General features: G+C 42.2%; 1 protein-coding gene across 2 annotated transcripts in view; it reads left to right on the forward strand.

Annotated features, from left to right (window-relative positions):
- The window catches only part of ARFIP1 (ADP ribosylation factor interacting protein 1), a 501,751-nt gene that overhangs the window by 138,525 nt on the left and 340,862 nt on the right, over positions 1 to 22,364 (forward strand). For both annotated transcript variants that reach the window (XM_053703747.1, XM_053703746.1), the window contains exon 2: positions 1,494 to 1,595. In XM_053703747.1, coding sequence (XP_053559722.1) covers positions 1,503 to 1,595 — 93 coding nt within the window. In that variant the 5' untranslated portion in view covers positions 1,494 to 1,502. The remainder of the gene's footprint in view (positions 1 to 1,493; positions 1,596 to 22,364) is intronic.

Genomic DNA, 22,364 nt, shown 5'->3' on the forward strand with positions numbered 1-22,364 from the left:
GTGCCGGTGGGAGGTGTGGGCGGGTGGCGGGTGGGCCGCTCAGCAGGGAAGGGGAGACAGTGGGAGAGCAAAAGAGAGGGGGGGGAGCAAAAGCGAGGGGGCACAAGAGGGGGGGAGAGAGAGCAAAAGAGAAGGGGAGAGAGAGAGCACAAAAGAGAGAAGAGAGAGAGCAAAAGAGAGGGAAGAGGAGAGAGAGAGAGCAAAGGAGAGGATAAAAAGAGTGCTTTGTCCTTTAAAGTAACTGCAAGACCCTCCTTTTGCCTTAGGCGTGGAAAGCAATCACTTTTAATCCAAGTAGTACAGCATATAGCCGTTGTCGATATGCATTTTCCAGTGTAACAGCACGTATTTGTAAATTTCCTTGGGACCCAGGAATAATAGAGCTTTGTACTCTGCTGTAATACTCACGCCTTGTCGGTCATAATGTCCTCTTATACCTCAATGTCCTCATACGCAGGTATCAAGTGTGTCTCTTGAGCTGCAGTTAATTGCCCGGGGTCCACCGGTATAAGCACCAGGTAAAAAAGCCGGTTCCAGTTACCCTCGGCAGTTCTTGTAGAAGACGCCAATGTCTCATACTCTAGTCCGCAGGAATATAACAAGCGGATAGCTTCACTCAAGGTTAAACGCACTCACGTGATTTGGTCAGCCAATGCCGACGCGCGTTTCACCCCCACGTCATCTGACATCAATGGAGCTGATATTTTTGAATGTCACTTTTTGTATGTACCTAATAGGACATACTCTATATTGCTTGTTAGTCAACCAAGGACCAACTAGTCTATACTATTGTGAAATATATATATATATATATATATATATATATTGTGTGTGTGTGTGTGTACAGTATATGTATGTATCTCTATGTTAATGCCCTTTGCCCTTTTTTTTCTAACACCTGAGACCTCATATCTTTGAGCCCTCATAACTTTTGTGTGCAATATTTTTTTTTTTAATAATTTTTCTTAGATGGTGTTATGAGTGTAATTGTACATTGTAATTTATTTTTTATGTGTTTTGTGACAATTTTTTTTATTTTGCACAAAAGTTAACTACAGCTCTGAGGATGCAGGGCGTATCATTCTACCTTGTAATACCAGTGCAATTTAACCTGCATCCAAACAATGGCGAAATCCTGATATCGCTTGCACTCAAACGTTTGCGCTCCACTTTTAATCTGGCCCTAAATACATTTCGTGCACCTCCCTCTAATTATGAGTGCCGACATTTTGGAACTTAGGTTACATTGCAGGTATCTGAAGGGGAGTGGCTGCACATATACAAACACATCAGCACTGGAATGTAGTGACAGCTAGATTTCAACATGGTGGTACCCATTATTAGAGTTTGCTTAGAAAATGTATTTAGTGTTAAGTCCTTTTAAGCAATTACTAGTGTTGTATTGTGCGAAAGCTCATGCTACCTGTTGGGTTCCGCTCTGTAGGTGCAACTTTATATTTTGCTATATTGTTATAGGTCTTTTTTTTTTTCAGGAACTCACAATGTCTGAAGACTCCCCAAGAAGCACAGCAGCTGAAATAGCCGTGACCAGCAATGGAGCAGTTGATGATACAATAGAGCACAGTTATAATTCGGTAACTTCTCTATTAAAATACTTTTTCATGCCCTTCATATGCTTGTTATGTTTTGAGCTGTAAAGTGCATCTGAATATTTGGTTAATCGATCTGAATGACCTTTGTTACATAGATCAGTGAATAGTTTTCAAGCCTAATTTTGTAGCATAATCTGCTATACATAGATGTTTATTCCAGAAATGGCCAACTGGCTGCCTATGGGCCACATGCTGCCTTTTGCATTAGTTTTTGTGGACCTTGGTAAAAAGTTGAACTAAAAATATGTACTAAAAAAAAGCTCTTTGGAGGGGATGTCGGCATGCAGAGTATATCCTACAACCTTGCCTGAATCTGTACATCTGGACCTTTATTTTACAAATACATTATTGTGTGTGTATTTAATACCCGTATATTTATATGTGACCTTTTATGGCTTCTATATTATTGATCTACGATCCCCATGTCTTAGAAGTTGGCCGTCACGGGCGTAGACTGTAATATTAATCATCAATAGTCCACTAGTTTAGTGGTTGTAGTCTTTTAAAATAAAATGTTCCAGTCCTGAGTTTTTATACAGTAATGCAAGTTAAGCAGTATAAGAGATTTTTGTAAGTTTACACTTATAGTCAATAACTTTAAATAAAGACTTATAGGATTTTGGTAGACCTGTAAGAAGCTGTTCAGCCCTAGGGCTGCATTCAACAGCAGGCAAACAAGATAGCTTCTTCATGTTGATTGACTGTCAAGTACTGGGCTTTGCAGATCCACCCCTTATAGATTGTTGCATTATGCACTGCAAAAAGAGGTAATCCAGGTATCCATTCACAGGATACACACATTTTGTTTTATATTTGTTTATGAATTCTGTTGAGGGTGTGGGCACAAACAATGACTTTATAGTGCAGCAGCGTTTGACAGATCTGGGAGAGCCACAATGTTATACTTGTCTCTTTTTTTTCTTCTCTTCTGAAACGGGGAGAGTCCACAGCTGCATTCATTACTTTTGGGAAATACAGAACCTATCCACCAGGAGGAGGCAAAGACACCCCATCCAAAAGCTTAAATACCTCCCCCACTTCCCTCATCCCCCAGTCATTCTTTGCCTTTCGTCACAGGAGGTTGGCATAGAAGTGTCGGAAGATTCGATTTAGTCTCTTACGGAGGGTAGTACTCTTCGGAAAGCCATCCAGACTCATATTAACAGCTCCATAAGCAATCAGCGTTGACGAGTTTCGCTGCCTGCTTTCTTCACTCAAGTCCATGTCAGAAGCGCTGCTACCATCTGTCACACTTGAAGGGCTGTGTTCCTGTTCTTCGGCATAGATTCCGGTAAGATTCGTATGTAATGTATATATAATGTATATGAATAAGTCAGGGTCTCAGTGGGACTCCTTTTATCTTTGGAATCAAGGGTTAATATCTCCTGAGGGAGTTTATTGAGCAGGGGGGACTTTAATCATGTTTGTTATGTGATTCTGTCTGCTAATGTGTAGTGATGCTTGGGCTCGTGGCTATTTCGGAACATACTGGCCTTTTTTATCAGGCTGTGTGGTCTTTTTGGACTGGCACACTTTTCTTTAACCTGCACAGTGCACCTTGTGACCGGGCGTGGTCATGTGTCTGTTCTCCATTTTCGTATTCCTTACCGTGTGGCGACAGAGAGAGTCTGTTTCGCTAGTTGTCTGGGTCATAGGAGGCAATGAGTGCCCCAGCCATTGGGGGTGTTAGGTGCCGTTTATTTTTTATCCATAATGTCAAATACCAAGTTATGGAGGATTCTGATTTTTGGAGACGGGTGTATCTGATTCAGATTCTACTTCATGCGAAGAATATGAAATTGCCCGGGTAATCCATGCCCATCAGTTATGTTCCGAATTCCGCTTTAGAGTGCTCTTTTTTCCTGAATCGGGGAACTTAAGAGTCCGCCGAGCCATCCGCCCTTTGTTTCCCCCTACAATATCTCGGCTGCTTCCATATTTTTGGAGCTCTGAAGATTGTGTCTCTTTTTCCTGCGGTTGCCCCTGCTAGGCTTTTAGTTGCCTACGGCCTCTCCACCCTGAATTTGCCTGATCTCTGGAGATAAACAGGGTCGGGAATGGTTAGTACTTGGAATGCTCGTTCATTCGTAAATTCCTTGAGCTGTAGGGGTTTCCGGGATATTGATCCTGAGAGGATGTTTGGAGACTGTTAATCTTCTTGATCTAGATTTCTAGGTTCTGAGTGCTGTTCTTTTGTAAGTTTTCCTTAGTCTTTAGACTTATTGTCCCTCAAGCATTTAGGGGTCATGCTCCCTGTCTCTGGGATACTTACATGAACGTTCAGTGTCCAAGGTTCCTTGGATGTGGCTGTGATTGCATCACCTATGGTGCAAGGTCTTCTCCGGATGGGGTAACCCGTTGGTTCCTCAGGGGTTATTAGTTTGAAGCCGGCTCCGGTTTCTGGGATTCCGTTTTTTTGGCCCTAAACCTTGTCTTTGTCTGGACGTTTTTGGGTTTTTCTGTGTCCTGATCTCTTAGATAGATCTGGACTACCCAGTTTTCCGGTTCTGGAATGTCCTCTTGTCTCTTTGGCGGGGTTTTCTTCTTTTAAAGGAGAATTGGAATACTACTGGGCCGGCTGTAGTGGCCGGATGGTTCCTGTCAATCGGTATTGTCCTCTTGACGTCCGTCCACAGCTTTACACTCTATGCCTGTGGGCGGGTGAGTGGTTATGTTTGCATTTCCCCTTCTTTTGGGGGAAGACTGGGCATACCACAGTATCCACCTGGTGCCCCAGAGGTCCTTCTCTTCCTCTGTTCAGGGGGTCCTCCCTGCCTTGTGTGCAGGATGTTATGTGACGGGTTGGATTCTGGTGTTATGCCGTTTCTGTACTTTCAGTATGGGGTCTCCTTTTTTTGAGAGTGCCCCTTCAATTGGGAAGGGAGCTGTGTCTGGATTCTGGAACCCGAGCTTGTACTTGGGGGGTCTAAATCCCTTCCTCATTCCTGAGGGTCTTGGTGGTTCAGGGAACTTTTCATTCCCTTGTGCTTTTGGACTTTGCCAGTCGCTTTGGTGCTGGGTCCGTTGCCTCTGAGTGGGGGTTAGGGATCTGACGGCCCTGTTGACGCTTGACTGTGTATAATCGTTAGATCGTTTGGGCCTTCCTTAGGTGGGAGGTTTCGTGGTGTTTCGTTCCCTCAGCAGGTAGCTCTTTCTCTGCTGGGTTTTGGGTGCTATCATTTCTTCCCTGTCTTCTTGGGAGGGAGTTGCTCTGCAGTTTTTTCTTCAGAACTTTTCCTCTGGGAGAGTCCTGGTGCAGATTCCTAGCTTTGTTTAGCTAGTGTTGACGGCTCGTGTCTGCACCCTGTGTATAGGAGGGGGTCTATCTTGTCCCTCTAGTTTTCCAGGATTGGGGCGTTGCTTGGCCCCTTGGACTTCCATGCAGATAGGGGTCTGGGATTTTTCCTCCCTTATCTCTGCTTGGTCGGTAGGGTTCGTTCTCTATGGGGTTTTTGTCCTGTTGCAACCTTGGTTGCGCTCTCTGAGTTATGTTCCGGGTTCTTTATTGCCCTAGTTGTTGTCAGGTGGTCCTTTTGCACTATTGTATCTGAGTTCTTCTTCCCTTCTGGGAGAATGTGGTGGTCCCCCATTCCCTCGGGTCAGGGGTGCGTGTCTGTGTGGGCTCAGAGTCTGCAGGAATTTGTCTACTCGGAGGCCTTTGTGCTCGGTGGAGTCTAGTGATTCCGGGTGGTCTCTAGCAAGGGCCTTGTTGGTCTTAACTGATGGGCATTTACTTGGTCCTTTCCATTTTTGTTTGGTCCTTCTGCTTCTGGTGAAGCAGTTTTTTTTGTTGGGCTTTGGGTGATTTCAGGCTGTGGCGCCCTCAGAAGGGGCCGCCTCTTGTTCCTACCCATTTTGCATGCAGTGTCCTCTATTGCTTGGGTATTGTTTTCCCAAAAGTAATGAATGCAGCTGTGGACTCTCCCCGTTTAAGAAGAAAAACTTAAATTATGCTTACCTGATAATTTTATTTTCTTCTGACGGGGAGAGTCCACAGCTCCCCGCCCACATTTTTTAACTATGGGGTGACAGTATTTTTTATTCTTCTGGCACCTTTTTCACCCTGGTATTTCTCCTACTGTTCCTGGTTCCCTCTGCAGAATGACTGGGGGATGAGGAAAGTGGGGGAGGTATTTAAGCCTTTGGCTGCGGTGTCTTTGCCAGGTTCTGTATTTCCCAAAAGTAATGAATGCAGCTGTGGACTCTCCCCATCAGAAGAAAAGAAAATAATCAGGCAAGCATAATTTAAGTTTTCTCCTTATTTGACACATTCATTTGTCTAGTTTGTGTCAATGTACATTTAGAAAAAGTTCTCTACGTTTTTTTTTTTTATTATTATTTTTTATTATTCATTTTGTGATCCCATTCTAGACAGACAGTCTTGGTACTTCTCCAGATCTAGAATACTATACATGTGAGGAGATAAAGTTATATAATTCTTGTACTGGTTATGGGAACATCTTAGTCAGCAGCAGATATTGACATCTGGGAGTACTTCTGTACATTTAGTTTGTACTTTTGCCCTTGTAAGTAGTAATTGTAAATTGTTGTTGTGCAATGTGCTCCTCTAAACCTTCACTTCTGAGTGCCAAGAGTATACAGTATAGGTGCTTGTCATACGTGATATTTTGTTTCTTTTAAAGTGACTTTTTTTGCTGCTGTATCTAACAAACATCATCAATGGAATCAGTGAATTGCTGCAAAATGTATAAGCAAATCAGTTCATAGTATTTATACTTTTGTTTTATAAAATATGTTTCCCATTTGATTTATGCAGCCAATGCATTAGTAGAGATTGTAGTTTGGCCTGAGCTAACCTACACCTTTACAATACAGGTACAAATATCACGTGAAATAGCAACCTAACACCCATTAACCCAGCCTGAGAGACCCAGCAACGCTTCATCTTTCAGACTCTCAGACTCCGTATTGCTTAATTAACCACTCTTGTTTCACTTCGATGCCTAAACGGATTGCCGTCAATCACTCTCTAGTACAGAGGTGCAGACTAAATCTGTCAAACAAGTGGATTTGTGTTTTTACTAATAGAAGTGTGGCAACAGGTTTATTTTTATAGGCTCTAGGGAGGGGCAGCTGCAAAATACTAGGTGTAGCGAAGTTGGCAGTGATGCAATCCCTAGGACGTGTCATCTGTTATTTAAATGCTTCAGCAGCCTTAGGCTAATTTTCATTTCCCTTAAAATTATTAACTAGTAGCGTACCTTTGATTACATTACTCTTTAAATGGGCAGTAAACATTGAGATTTTAACAAATAAAGTTTAATTATGTATAGTAGAATAACTTGGCAATATACTTTCATTATTTATTTTGCCCCTATTCAAATAATGTTAGCCCTCAAATTTGTGGATTTTCTTATTGTCAGAACTAGAAATACCCACTGCAGATTTCCATAGGCTAATCATGCTTGCATATCTTTCTATAATTAGGTTTAACAGATAGTAACAGCAAAATAATTCACTTTGTACTAACATAATGACCATAGCTAGCCTTGTTGCCTGCAGACTCAAGCCAGGATTGGTTCTGTCAAATAAGGCAAAGTGGGTTGGAGTTTGGCTGCAGAAAAACCATTGCAGAAAACAAAATGTATATTTGTTTTCAAAATGTTAATATTTGGCTTATTTTATTCTTTTCCAACACTAGAAATATGTGTATATGTGTGTATATGTGTATGTATGTGTGTGTATATGTATATATGTGTATATATATATATATATATATATATATATATATATATATATATACATACATACATACATACAGTGTGTGTGTGTGTGTGTATGTGTATATATATATATATAATATATATATATATAATATATATATACATACATACATACATACATACATACATACATACATACATACATACATACATACATACATAACTCAAAATTTCCACTTACCCACTAGCCATTGGCGAGTAGAAATTAAACTATGGCGAGTAGTGATAGTGAATAAATATTGAATCAACATTCACTCACTATCAAAGGCTTGATGCGTAGGTGCAGCAGGGAAATGCTGCTGTAAAGAGCATCGGCTTGAAGATAGAGATTCGCTGTGGAGTTGGAGCACAGTTGCATCGGCTTAAAAGCACTGAGAAGAAGCGCGGATGATATGAAGAGGCAGAGGCATTGTCAACTGGATTGTGATTTATGTTAGATAACTAGGGCCCTAATCTGGCTGATTTGAGGTGTGGGGGCAATACAAGATGAGGGGATAGGAGCCCATATTTAAATAGAGAAGGCTGATTGGTCGTCAGTACTAATTAAGTAGCTTCTCTGAATTTAGGTTGGAGAGTTTTGGAGCTGTATACATATAAACTTGAGCAACAAAGGTAGCTTAAAGGGACATAATACCAATATGCCAAATCACCTAAAAGTGATGCTGCATAACTGTAAAAATAAAAGTGATGCTGCATAACTGTAAAAAGCTGACAGGAAAATATCAGTTGAGAATATATGTAAAAAAGGAAGATATTTCTTTCCTAAGATATGTTGAGTCCACGGAATCATCAATTATTAGTGGGAATATCACTCCTGGCCAGCAGGAGGAGGCAAAGAGCACCACAGCAAAGCTGCTATATATGTCACTTCCCTTACCCATAATCTCCAGTCATTCTCTTTGCCTGCGGTGCAAGGAGGAGGTGCAGTTTTTGTGTCTGATCTACAATCAAGATGTTATTTTAAAAGCAGAGTAGGTTTGCTCTGATCTTCCTAATGTATCTAGCCTTAGCCCATGTCAGTCTCTATAGTAGGGCAGTGGTGGCTTTTAAGCAATTGGGAACTTGTAGGGTACAATTCCCAAAACATTTTGCTGCCCTATTTAGATAGCCTGAGTAAGTTTACTCAGTCTTTCTGTATTTCCACAGGTCCATGTGAGGGAACGCATCCTCTCAAACCAGGTGAGCTGTCCTGCTGCTGGACAGATGAATATTATGGTAAGTGCCAAAAATTTTTTTCTATTTAGCAGGGAAAAATTTGGCACTTATTCAGCTGAAACGCTGCAGGGGGGCGTTTTTTATTATTACTGTCAGAGTGCAGGCTTTTATGGCAGTTTTTGCAGGCACTGTTAGTGTGAGGAGTTTTTTATTTTTATTGATCGCTCAACGGGGTTCCGGTTTTTAACGGATTATGTACTTTTTTATAAGGGTTTTTTTTTGTTGTAAAAAAGAAACAGCTTTTTTTTCCAGTTGAAGGACTGCCTCTTATAGGGAGGTTCAGTTTCTTGATGACAGAGTACTTTTGGACCTTTTTATCACTCCCTGTGGAGTGAGGTGTGCTTTTTTCAGATTTATCTGCTGCTTTGATTGCTTCTTGCCATTTTAGCTTCTCTGGAATCCAGATGGTAAGCGGGATTGTTTTTTCCTCATTTTGCTATGGTTTGCAGGACAGGTAGGGTACCTCAGTAATTCTGCTGAGTGTTGCCTGGGCTATGTTTTTTTATTTGGTCATTTGAAGGGAAAAATTAATTACTTTTCGTTCTGTGTTATATCCTTTGTTAAAAGATTTAAAAAAAAATAGTTAAAAAAAAAAGATTTTTTTAAAATTCTTTTGTATTATGGATCAGGAGGCTGTGCAGGATGTTACCTGTAGCCTATGTTTTGATGCCCAGGTGGAACCCCTAGTACCTTTTTGTTCTTCATGTATTGAAAGAACGTTAGCTTATAGAAATAGACTTTTTGACCCTGAGCTATCATTTGCTAAGGCGTATGCTGTTCAGGAGCCTCCTGTTTCAGATGTGCCGTAGTTTTCTCATCAAGCGTCCCAATCCTATTCATCTGCACAAGCAGTGCCCTGCGTTTCCTCTCATACTCCGTCTGGAGTAACTTTGCAAGATATTACTGCCCAGGTATCTTCTGCGGTATCTGAGGCGCTGTCTGCTTTTCCCATGCTGTAGGGAAAATACAAAAGGAAATTTAAAGAAACAGTAGGTAAGGTTTCTGATCCTGAGGTGGCTAATCATAGTATTTCCTCTTAGAAGTGATGAGGATGAAGATTCTTTGGGTACATCTGAGGCTGAAATTTCGGACTCCGGCAGTATAATTCCTTCTGCTGATGCGGAAGTTGTGTCCTTCAGATTTAAGCTGGAACACCTCCGCTTGTTACTTAAAGTGAAACGCTAGGATTTACTATTGAAACAAATAAAGGGGACTTTTCATTCATGAAGTATAAGATACTTCATGTAAAAAGCTCCTTTATTTAATTCAATCGATCGCCGTTTTTACCTTGTACAGCAGCCCACGGCAAAAAAAATTTTTGGGCTAAGAGGTGACATTTTCATCTCTTAGCCAATAGCCGTGCGGTAAATCCGGCTTGGCGCCCATGGGAGCCGGATTTTTTTTTGCCGTGGGCTTCTGTACAAGGTTCAATTGAATCAAATAAAGGAGCTTTCTACTTGAAGTATCTTATACTTCATGAATGAAAGTCCCCTTTATTTGTTTCAATAGTAAATCCTAGCGTTTGTAAAACGCTAGGATTTACTTTCACTTTAAGGAGGTTTTGGCTACCTTAGATGACTTCGATACTACTATCGTTAACCCTAAGAAGTCTAGTAAGCTGAACAAGTATTTTGATGATCCCTCTGCGGTTGAGGTATTTCCTGTTCCAGATTGTGATGCTGAGATTATTGCACGAGAATGGGAGTGACCTTGTATTCCTTTTTCTCCATCTCCTATTTTTAAGATGATGTTTCTTATAGCTGACTCTGTTAAGGAATCGTGGCAAACGGTTCCTAAGGTGGAAGGAGCTATTTCCATTTTGGCTAAGAGGACCACTATTCCCATAGAGGATAGTTGTTCTTTTAAGGATCCAATGGATAAGAAATTGGAGGCATTATTAATGAAAATGTAAGCTCACCAAGGTCTTCAATGGCAACCTGCGGTGTGTATTGCTACTGTTAGCAGTGCTGTAGCTTACTGGTTTGATGCCTTGTCTGATTCTATTCAGACAGACACTCCTCTTGAGGAAATCCAGGACAGGATTAAGGCTCCTTAAATTAGCCAATTATTTTATTACGGATGCTTCCTTACAGGTCATTAAACTGGGAGCAAAAATATCTGGTTAGCCCTTTGGTTAAAATCTTGGTCTGCGGATGTTCTTCTCTTTGGCTAAGGAGTATTATTCGTTTGGCCTATGAGACTGCTGGACAGCAACCTCCTGAGAGAATCACTGCTCATTCCACGAGGGCTCATTAGACAAAACGAATGAAGTAATATCCTTATAGTCTTGTTTCTTGAGATCCTTCCCATTTTTGTTTGGAAGAACAGGGTTCCGTTGGGCTGGTCCTGCAGTTTGTCCGTTTCTTCTTGGGCGTTAACCTGAGGGTTGCCTTTCTTTTATTCCGGTTAGGATGATTTTATTTTCTTATTATATGTTTCCTTCGGGAACTTTCTCTTGGATCGATACTCACTGTTTACTTCTGCGGAAGTTGTTAAATTGACATGTTTAGTCATATGTTGTACATTTTGTTTCCCTTTCTGAGGGTGAAGTTAGGCGACCTGAGAGTTATGGCCCTGGTTGCAGATTGATCCTGCTTGGGCTAAGATCTTCTGTCTCGTGGCTTGTTCAGACACGTGGCGCATATTCTGCCTGGCTGGTCCGGTTGAGGCGCCGATTGCTTACTTTTATTTCCATTGCTTGCTTTTATTTTACAAGTTTCAGCTGAGCGTTCTGTAGAGGACTTGTGGGTCTGTGAGGCATGGAGGATTGACAGTCCTCATGAGCCTTTTGAGTGGTTGACTGGGTTCAGTCGAATTCCGCTGCGTCACTCTTTGTTGCTTCCAATATCTCTGGACCTAGAGTATCCCCTTTACCGTGGGGTTGGGAGTTTGGATGGTTTAGCTCCTCCTTACCTCCGGTTAGGCGGTTCTGCCTTTTGGGCTCTGGGAATTGTCCTTTTGGACTTGTTTCCTTTTGTGGTCTCTTCCTTTAGGTTGAGACCTTTTTTTATTCTGTCCGTTTCTCCTTGCGGGCTAGGCCGCCCTTTGGGGGCCCGGGTTTTCCCCTTTCAGGAGATGTTTGCTCCCTATTAGGGACAATGGGCAAGTTTCCTTATCTGGGCTCCGTTTTGGGGGTTTTCCTGGGGTTAGGATGCTCTGTATTCCTTTTAGAGGTGTTGTCCTCTGGTTTCGTACTCTGACGTGCTATGGAGATTAGCCTTTGTTTGTTCGGGTGACTCTGTCCTAGTTCGGTCCACTCTGTCCTGTATGCATCCATTCTGTCTGATCTTGGAAGCTAAGCAGGGCCAGGTCTGGACAGTACTTGGATGGTAGTCCGCCTGGGAACACCATGTGTGGGAGATGATATCCCCTTGATCCTGGCAGTCTGGGTGTTGTTTGGATGCCTGTTGGGCTCTTGAGTCTTGGGCAGCTTTGTGGGTGTGGTCTCTTCCTTTTGGGTTGGGGCTCTTGTTCCCGTTCTCCGGGATAGCCTGTTCCCCTATTGGTCTATTTCTTTATATCAGACGTTGTATTTAGTTCCCTGGGGTGTTGTAGTTTTAAGCAATTTCTGGGTGCTTTGGCCTATGTTGTGGATCTTCTGGTTAGTGTAGTGTTTTGCGTTCCAGAGTTCTGAACCAAAACAATAGCTTAGAAGCCTTCATTTTCAAATACAGATAGCAAGAGAGCAAAGAAAAATTTATAATAGGAGTAAATTAGAAAGTTGCTTAAAATTGCATGCTCTGTCATAATCGCGAAAGAAAAAGTTTGGGTTCAGTGTCCCTTTAAATACTTCACCCACTTATCTCATCCCCCAGTCATTCTTTGCCTTTCGTCCCAGGTGGTTGGCAGAGAAGTGTCAGAATAATTTGTTTGGTCTCTTACGGAGGGTAGTACTCTTCGACATGGGACGGGAGTTTTAAGTAATTCCATCAGTCTCTCAGTGAGAGCTTGGTTGAAAGTTAGAGTCCGGAGATGCAGGAAGAGTCTTTCTGCGAAACCATCCCGACTTATTTTAACAGCTCCATAAGCAATCAGCGTTGTCAACCTTCGCTGCCTGCTTCTTCTCTTAAGTCCATGGCGAAGGCAATGCTACTATTTGTCACACTTAAAGGGCCGTGTTCCTGTTTCCACGGAGTAGATTCCGTTTTGGGGTTGTTCCCAAGGTTAGAATGCTCTGCATTCCTTTTAGAGGTGTTGTCCTCTGGTTTCGTACTCTGAGGTGCTATAGAGATTAGCCTTTGTTTGTTCGGGTGACTATGTCCTAATTCGGTCCACTCTGTCCTGTATGCATCCGTTCTGTCTGATCTTGGAAGCTAAGCAGGGCCAGGTCTGGACAGTACTTGGATGGTAGTCCGCCTGGGAACACTATGTGCGGGAGACGATATCCCCTTGATCTTGGCAGTCTGGGTGTTTGGTCACTTGTTGGGCTCTTGAGTCTTGAATGCCTTTGTGGGGGTGGTCTCTTCCTTTTGGGTTGGGACTCTTGTACCCGTTCTCCCTGATAGCCTGTTCCCCTATTGATCTGTTTCTTTATATCAGACTGGGTATTTGGTTCCCTGGGGTGTTGTTGTTTTAAGCATTTTCGGGGCTTGGGCCTATGTCGTGGATCTTCTGGTTAGTGTAGTGTTTGGTTCACTCCTTGGATCCCGCTACGGGATGTTAACGGACCGTTATGATTCAAGGGCTGGCTCAGGACGCTCTGATTTTCCAGGGGCTATGGTTTCTGGTCTGGCTAGTTGAGCTGCTTGCAGCTTGGCCAGGTTTTCTGAGCGCTTCTGCTCCTTGGTACTTGCCTTGCTTTTGACTGATATGGGTTCCTCCTCTGGGTTTTTTTGCCTTGTTCATTAGTGACGTCTGCTATATTTTTTCCAGCTCAATCTATGGCTTCATGTCTTGTAGACATGTGCACCATCCCTTATCGTGTGGTCTACTTCTTCGAGGGGGTAGTTTCTTCTCCTTATGGAAGTGGGCTTCTTTTCCTTGGCCTGTCCCGTGTACAGGTGGTTGGTACAGATGTTTTTTATCCTGTTAGAAGAGAGGTCTGATATCAAGGGTTGTTCTGTTCCATTGTTGGGGCTGTTGGCTCCATGTTGAGGCTGTTGTGAGTTCATGCTAGCCCTCTTGGGTCCTATATCCCTGTTCGCCTGTGTCTCGGATGGAGCTTTTGGGCTGTCGTCTGAGATCTGTTGGAGCGGCTGAGTCCATTTTTCCGTCCTTCTCGAAGGACTGTTGTGGGGATTCATCTGTAATCCCCTGGTTTCCTTTTTTCCAGATCTGCCTGTCGCTTAGGCTGTCCCGGGTGAGAGCAGGATCTGAAATCTATTGCTCATCCTTGGATCTTGGAGACATGGTGAGCTTTTTTGAGGTTCTGTTTCTCCCTGTTAGAGTTCTGGAGCAGGCCTGGTGGCCTGGTTTTGCCTTGAGTGTGCACACCGTTTGGTGGTGGTTTAGCAGGCTGATATCTTGGTTCAGCCGCTTTTACTTCTTGGTAGAGGTTTTCTTCTGTGTCATCCTAATAACGACAGCAGGTTCTTGACTCTGGGTTTTTCCTACTGGGTCTGCTACACGTGTTGTTTCTAAATACTTGCGTATTCTGAGTTTCTTGACAATATGAGGACTGTCTTCAGTTGTCTCTTGGGTGCTATTGCACAGTGTTTGGGAGAAGTTTTTGTTCCTTGGTCCTAAAGCCTTGTGATTTCTGTCTGGTCCGGGCGTTGCCTCCCCTTGAAGTGGGGTCCCATTTGGGTCTCTGTGAGCTTGACTTGGGGTTTTTTCATTTTTATTGCATTTTTGTTGTTACCCTTTAGGGTATTTCCGGGAATCCTGTGGTTCTTTCTTGTCCTCTGCCTTTTTTTTACGGTTTTTCGGCTGCTGATCCCTTTCACTAGTAAGGGTGTGTGCTTGGGGACTATCTGCTGGGCGATGGTGTCTCCTGGAGAAGAGTTGAGTCTGTCCTCCGGGCTCTAGTCTGGCTTTTGCTGGTCATTGTCTTTCTTTTCTTAATGTTTTATCGGCTTCGGACGAAGCAGATTTTTATTGGGTTGTGGTTTTTAAGGCTTGGTGCCCTCAGATTGGGCCGCCTATTGTACCCTCCCATTTTTACATTCAGTGTCCTCTATAGCTTGGGTATTGTTTTCCCAAAAGTAATGAATGCAGCTGTGGACTCTTTCCATTTATGAAGAAAAACATAAACTGTGCTTACCTGATAATTTTCTTTTCTTTAGATGGAAAGAGTCCACAGCTCCCCACCCATATTTTTTATGTTTGGCGTCTGTTATTTTTGTTCTTCTGGCACCTTTCACCTTGATATTTTTTCTACTGTTCCTTGTTCCTCGGCAGAATGACTGGGGCATGAGGGAAGTGGGAGGAATATTTAAGCCTTTGGCTGGGATGTTTTGCCTCCTCATGGTGGCCAGGTTCTTTTTTTCTCAAAAGTAATGAATGCAGCTGTGGACTCATTCCAACTGAAGAAAAGAAAATGATCAGGTAAGTATAATTTATGTTTTTATTATATCTTTTCATGTGACAACACTGAAGAAATTACACTTTGCTACAGCCTGTATAACATTGTAAATTTGCTGTTCCCTCAAAATAATTCAACACACAGCCATTAATGTCTAAACCGTGGGCAACAAAAGGGAGTACACCCCTAAGTAGAAATGTCCAAATTGGGCCCAAAGTTTCAATATTTTGTGTGGCCACCATTATTTTCCAGCACTGCCTTAACCCTCTTGGGCATGGAGTTCACCAGAGCTTAATACAGAAATATAAAAGTAAAGGAGCGCTATAAGCTCAGGGGTCTAGGAGGGCAATGATTCTTATTGACTCTTATTTTTAAAAAACAGATGATATTTATTGAAGTTACAAATATAAACAGTATATCAATATTAAAATCGGGACGCCTCCCTTGTATTAGTTGGGATAGCGCTAAATTGTATCAGTGAATAATTTGCAACAAATATAAACTATATTTCAATACGCATATGTCGTAGATATATGGTTACAATAGATGCAACAATAGTTAAAAACAATAAAACAAAGTGTATTCCACCTTCAAACTTCAGTTTTCTGGAAAGTTAATTTGCAAACTCTTTAGAGATCCAGAGTTCATAACTCTAATACAGTCATTGATAGCATGTGAAAAGTCTTTCTAAAGAATTTAACGTGTTCTTCAATGTTTCATGGTATATATCTTTTCAGTTTCAAATCTTTGCGTTAAACAAAACAGTGCGTCTGACCAATAAGACAATAAACACTTTTGTGCTTCTGGAGATAGTAAAAATAAGCTTCCCAGGATCTTCAGACACGTTGTGTCGAGCACAGGCTTACTGTGTCACTCTCCGGTAGTGTGTTTTCTTTGCAGCGCCTCCTATGAACCAAGCGTAGACACATTAGTGCTGCCAGCATTGCTGCAGAGGTTGAAGGGGTGGGGGTCAGTCCATATGCCGCACACTGCATTAAATTGGTCTGCATGGCTGTCCTCCCAGAAGCAAGCCTCTTCTACAGATGATGCACAAGAAAGCACAAACAGGTGATGAGTACAAAGAGAAGTGTGTCTTGTCTACAGTCAAGCATGGTGGTGGTAGTGTCACGGTCTGGGCCTGCATGAGTGCTGTCGGCACTGGGGAGCTACAGTTCATTGGGGGAACCATGAATGCCAACATGTACTGTGATATACTGAAGCAGAGCATGATCCCCTCCCTTTGGAGACTGGACCGCAGGGCAGTATTCCAACATAATGAGCCCAAACACCCCCCCAAGACGACCACTGCCTTGCTAAAGAAGCTGAGGGTAAAGGTGATGGACTGGCCAAGCATGTCTCCAGACCTAAACCCTATTGAGCATCTGTGGGGCATCCTTAAACGGAAGGTGTGGGTGCGCAAGGTCTCTAACATCCACCAGCTCCGTGATGTCGTCATTGAGGAGTGGAAGAGGACTCCAGCTGCAACCTGTGAAGCTCTGGTGAACTCCATGCCCAAGAGGGTTTAAGGCAGTGCTGGAATATTATGGTGGCCACACAAAATATTGACACTTTGGGCCCAATTTTGACATTTCCACTTAGGGGTGTACGGTTTAGGCATTAATAGCTGTGTGTTGAGTTATTTTGAGGAGACAGCAAATTTACACTGTTATACAGGCTGCACACTCACTACTTTACATTGTAGCAAAGTGCAATTTCTTCAGTGTTGTCACATAAAAAGATATGATAAAATATTTACAAAAATGTGAGGGGTGTACTCACTTTTGTGGGATACTGTGTGTGTGTGTGTATATACAGTATGTGTGTGTGTATATACAGTATGTGTGTGTGTGAGTATATATATATATATATATATATATATATATATATATATATATATACACATACAGTGGACACACACACATATACAGTGGCTATAAAAAGTCTACACACCCCTGTTAAAATGTCATGTTTCTGTGATGTAAAAAAATGAGACAAAGATAAATCATTTCAGAACTTTTTCCACCTTTAATGTGACCTATAAACTGTACAACTCAATTGCAAAACAAACTAAGATCTTTTAGGTGCAGGGAACTAGAAATAAAAAACTAAAATAATATGGTTGCATAAGTGTGCACACCCTTAAACTTATACTTTGTTGAAGCACCCTTTGATTTTATTACAGCACTCAGTCTTTTTGGGTATTAGTTTTTCAGCATGGCACATCTTGACTTGGCAAGATTTGTCCACTCTTCTTTGCAAAAACACTCCAAATCTGTCAGATTGTGAGGGCATCTCTTGTGCACAGCCCACTTAAGATAACCCCCACAGATTTTCAATTGGATTCAGGTCTGGGCTCTGACTGGGCCATTCCAAAACTTTAATCTTGTTACTGATCCACTGGGGACCCACTGATTTAGGGAGCAGGTAGTAAGTGGGATCTCGCACCACTTCTTAGAGATACACGTTGTTTTTCAATATCTTACTTTATTCAATAGCATTAATACACGTTAGTTTGGTACATATGTTTTGCTGTATCAAAGGGTTATGTTTCACATTTGGGCTATTTTATGGTATAGGCCCTTGTTTCTTTGCACACGGTCTCCAGTGATTGGTGGCCGCAGTGGGGGAGGGTTTCACAGGTCTTTATAAGTCTGTATGTTTGGATACTCGGGTTGTCAGAAAAGGGGACGTTTGAGGTCCCGGAACGTCACAAATAAATATTTTGTACACAGTGATCTGAAGTCCAGTGAGTGCTTCATCTTATTTCTTTTGCATATATATATATATATATATATATATATATATATATATATATATATATATATATATATATATATATATATATATACACAGTGGATATAAAACGTCTACACACCCCTGTTAAAATGTCAGGTTTCTGTGATGTAAAAAAATTTGACAAAGATAAATAATTTCAGAACTTTTTCAACCTTTAATGTGACCTATAAACTACACAACTCAATTGAAAAACAAACTGAAATCTTTAAGGTGGAGGGAAGTAAACAAGAAAAACTAAAATAATGTGGTTGCGTAAGTGTGCACGCCCTCTTATAACTGGGGATGTAGCTGTGTTCAGAATTAAGCAATCAATATGTATGTGTATATATATATATATATATATATATATATATATATATATATATATATATATATACAGTACAGTGAGCCCTCTCAATTATGTTCCATATGCCGTTTTAAGGTGTTCTCAGCAACTAATGTTGAAATGTTAGAGACCACTGAGCCATCCGCCTCGGAGGACTCTTCATCCAGTGAGGTGTGTTCCCTAGATTCTGTTTCTACATATGCAGTTGTCCGGGTTCCGACCCTCCTTTGCCTGTTAGAGGTTTGTTTACACCAGAGGTTACTACGGTCGTGAACTCTCCATGTCCGGAAAGAAAGAAATTTATCAGGTAAGCATAAATTTTATTTTTCTTTCCTAAGACATGGAGAGTCCACAACGTCATTCCAATTACTAAGGAACTAATACCCAAGCTAGAGGACACGGAATAAACAGGGAGGGAGATTAAGACAGGCGGACCTAAACAGAAGGCACCACCGCTTGAAGAACCTTTCTCCCAAAGGAAACCTCAGCCGAGGCAAAAGTATCAAATTTGTAGAATTAGAATAAAAAGTATGCAGAGAGGACCAAGTTGCAGCCTTGCAAATCTGTTCCACAGAAGTTTCTTTTTTGAAAGCTGAAGAAGAGGAGACAGCCCTAGTGGAATGAGCTGTAAGTCCAGCAGTCTCATAAGCAAAATTAATCATACTTCTCAACCAGAGGGAAATAGAAGTAGAAGTAGCCTTCTGACCTTTACGCTTTCCAGAGAAACAAATAAACAGGGCAGAAGACTGGCGAAAATCCTTAGTAGCCTGTAGATAGAATTTTAGAGCGTGCACCAGATCCAAGTTGTGCAACAGACGTTCCTTATGAGAGGAAGGATTAGGACAGAGAGAAGGAACAACAATTTCCTGATTAATATTTCTATCTGAAACTACCTTAGGGAGAAACACCAATTTAGTACGAAGGACCGCCTTATCTGCATGAAAAAAAAGGTAAGGCAAATCGCACTGCAAAGCAGAGAGCTCAGAAACTCTCCAAGCAGAAGAAATGGCAATAAGAAACAAAACCTTCCAAGATAACAGCTTAATATCTATGGAATGCTCAAACGGAGCCTGCTGCAAAACTCTAAGAACTAGGTTAAAGGGACACTGAACCCAAATCAAATTTTTTCTTTCGTGATTCAGATAGAGCATGCAACTTTCTAATTTACTTCCATTATCAAATTTTCTTCATTCTCTTGGTATGTTTTTTGAAAAGCAAGAATGTAAGTTTAGATGCCGGCCCATTTTTGGTGAGCTAACTGAGTTGTCCTTGCTGATTGGACAGCACCAATAAACAAGTGCTGTCCATCGTTCTGAACCAAAATTTGCTGGCTCCTTAGCTTAGATGCCTTCTTTTCCAAATAAAAATAGCAAGAGAACGAAGAAAATTTGATAATAGAAGTAAATTAGAAAGTTGCTTAAAATTGCATTCTCTATCTGAATCATGAAAGAAAAAAATGTGGGTTCAGTATCCCTTTAAGGCTCCAAAGAGGAGCAACAGGTTTAAACACAGACCTGAATCTAACCAGGGCCTGACAAAAAGATTGAACATCTGGCACATTCGCCAGACGCTTATGTAAAAGAATAGATCATGCAAAAATCTGACCTTTTAGAGAGCTGACTGACAACCCTATCTCCAGACCATCCTGGAGAAAAGACAACATTTTAGGAATCCTAAACCTACTCCAAGAGTAGCCCTTTGATTCACACCAATAGAGGAATTTACGCCATACCATATGGTAAATTTTACGAGTAACAGGCTTGCAAGCCTGATTCATAGTATTAATGACTGACTCAGAAAACCCATGCTTAGCCAGAACTATGCGTTTAATCTCCATGCAGTCAGCTTCAGAGAAACGAGATTTGGATGAAGGAAAGGACCCTGAGTTAGACGGTCCTTCCTCAGAGGTAACCTCCAAGGAGGAAGAGATGACATCCTCACCAGGTCTGCTAACCAGATCCTGGGAGGCCATGCAGGAGCTATCAGAATTACACATGCTTTCTGCTGTTTGATACGAACAATGACTCGTGCATGGAAACCGCCAGAGCATCTAATAGGGCGGCCTGGCCTGAGGATCTCTTGACCTTGAACCGTACCTTGGAAGCTTGGCTTTCTGACGAGACACCATCAGATCCAACTTCGGCACCCCTCACTTGAGGGTTAACCTGGAAAACATTTCCGGATGAAGAGTCCACTCCCCAAGATGAAAGATCTGTCTGCTCAAGAAATTCGCCTCCCAGTTGTCCACTCCTGGAATGTGGATGGCAGATAGAAGTTAATTGTGAGCTTCCACCCACTGCAGAATGCGAGTCACCTCCTTCATAGCCAAGGAACTCAGAGTTCCTCCCTGGTGGTTAATGTAAGCCACTGAGGTGATGTTCTCCGTCTGGAACCTGATAAACCGGGCTAAGGACAACTGAGGCCAAGCCATCAGGGCATTGAAGATCGCTCTCAACTCCAAGATGTTTATTGGGAGAGAAGACTCCTCCCGAGTCCATAGGCCTTGAGCCTTTAACAAGTGCCAGACTGCTCCCCAGTCCAGCAGGCTGGCATCTGTGGTCACAATCACTCAGGATAGTCTCCAGAAGCATGTTACATGAGACAGATGATCCTGAGAAATCCATTACGATAGTCTCTTGTCAACTGGTCTAAATCTATCCTTTGAGACAGAGTCGAATGATCTCCCTTCCATTGTCTGAGCATGCATAATTGCAGAGCTCTCGAATGGAATCGAGCAAAGGGAATGATGTCCATGGAAGCGACTATCAGACCAATTACCTCCATAAATTGATCCACTGATGGCCTAACAGTAGACTGAAGAGAGAGACAAGAAGTGAGAAGCTTGGATCTTCTGACAACAAGATCTCTGTATGAGAGTTTGCTTGTTGAAAAGATGGTGCCTGAACCAATATGTCGTCCAGCTAAGGAACCAAAGCAATTCCCTGGGTCCTGACACCTGCCAAGAGAGCCCCCAGAACCTTTAAGAAGATTCTGGGAGCTGTGGCAAGGCCAAACAGAAGAGCAACAAACTGAAAGTGCTCGTCTAGAAAAGCAAATCTCAGAAACTGGTGATGATTCCTGTGTATGGGAACATGAAGATACGAGTCCTTCAGGTCTATGTTAGTCATTAACTGACCCTCTTGGACCAAAGGGAGAATAGAATGAATGGTTTCCATTTTGAAGGACGGTACCCTGAGAAATTTGCTTAGACACTTCAGGTCTAATGGGATGAAAAGTTCCCTCTTTTTTTTGGGAACCACAAACAGATTTGAATAAAATCATAGGCTCTGTTCCCATAGTGGAACTGGAACAATCACTTCCAGGGAGAAAAGGTCCTGAACACAGTTCAATGATGCCTCTCTCTTTTTACCTGGTCTGCAGATAATCTTGAGAGGAGAAATCTGCCCCTGGGAGGACAAGTCTTGAAATCTATTTTGTAACCCTGGGATACTATGTCCACAGGCCAAGGGTCTGGGACATCGCATATCCAAGCTTATTGAAGCAAGGAAAGTCTGCCCCCCACTTGATTGAGTACCGGACCGGGGGCGGACCCTTCATGCTGACTTATTCTCAGATGAGTGCTTTGATTGTTTCCCCTTATTCCATGACTGATTGGGTCTCCAAGTGAACTTGTACTTCTCCGGCTTGGAAGAGGAAGACTTCTGATTTTTGAAGTTACGAAAGGAGCTAAAATTAGAATTTTGACACCCCTTAGGTCTATTCTTCTTGTTTTGTGGTAGAAAGGACCCCTTTCCACCCGTAATTTCAGAAAGTATCTCTGCCAAACCAGGACCAAACAGGGTCTTACCCTTGTAAGGTAGCGACAGAAGCTTGGACTTGGACGTAACATCAGCTGACCAAGATTTTAGCCACAAAGACCTGCGGGCTAGAACAGTGAAGCCAGACATCTTGGCTCCCAGTCTAATGACTTGCATGTTCGCGTCAGAAATAAACGAATTGGCTAGTTTGTGGGCCTTAATCCTATCTTGGATCTCCTCCAACGGAGTTTCCTCTAAAACCAACTCTGACAAAGCATTGCACAAATAAGATGCTGCACTTGCCACTGTGGCAATACAGACTGCAGGTTGCCATTGTAGACCCTGATGAACATACATTTTCTTTAAATAAGCCTCCAGCTGTTTGTCCATGGGATCCTTAAAGTAACAGCTATCCTCAATAGTAATCATGGTTCTCTTAGCCAGAGTAGA

This window comes from Bombina bombina, chromosome 2 (assembly GCF_027579735.1).
Source record: "Bombina bombina isolate aBomBom1 chromosome 2, aBomBom1.pri, whole genome shotgun sequence".
Lineage (NCBI taxonomy): Eukaryota > Metazoa > Chordata > Amphibia > Anura > Bombinatoridae > Bombina > Bombina bombina.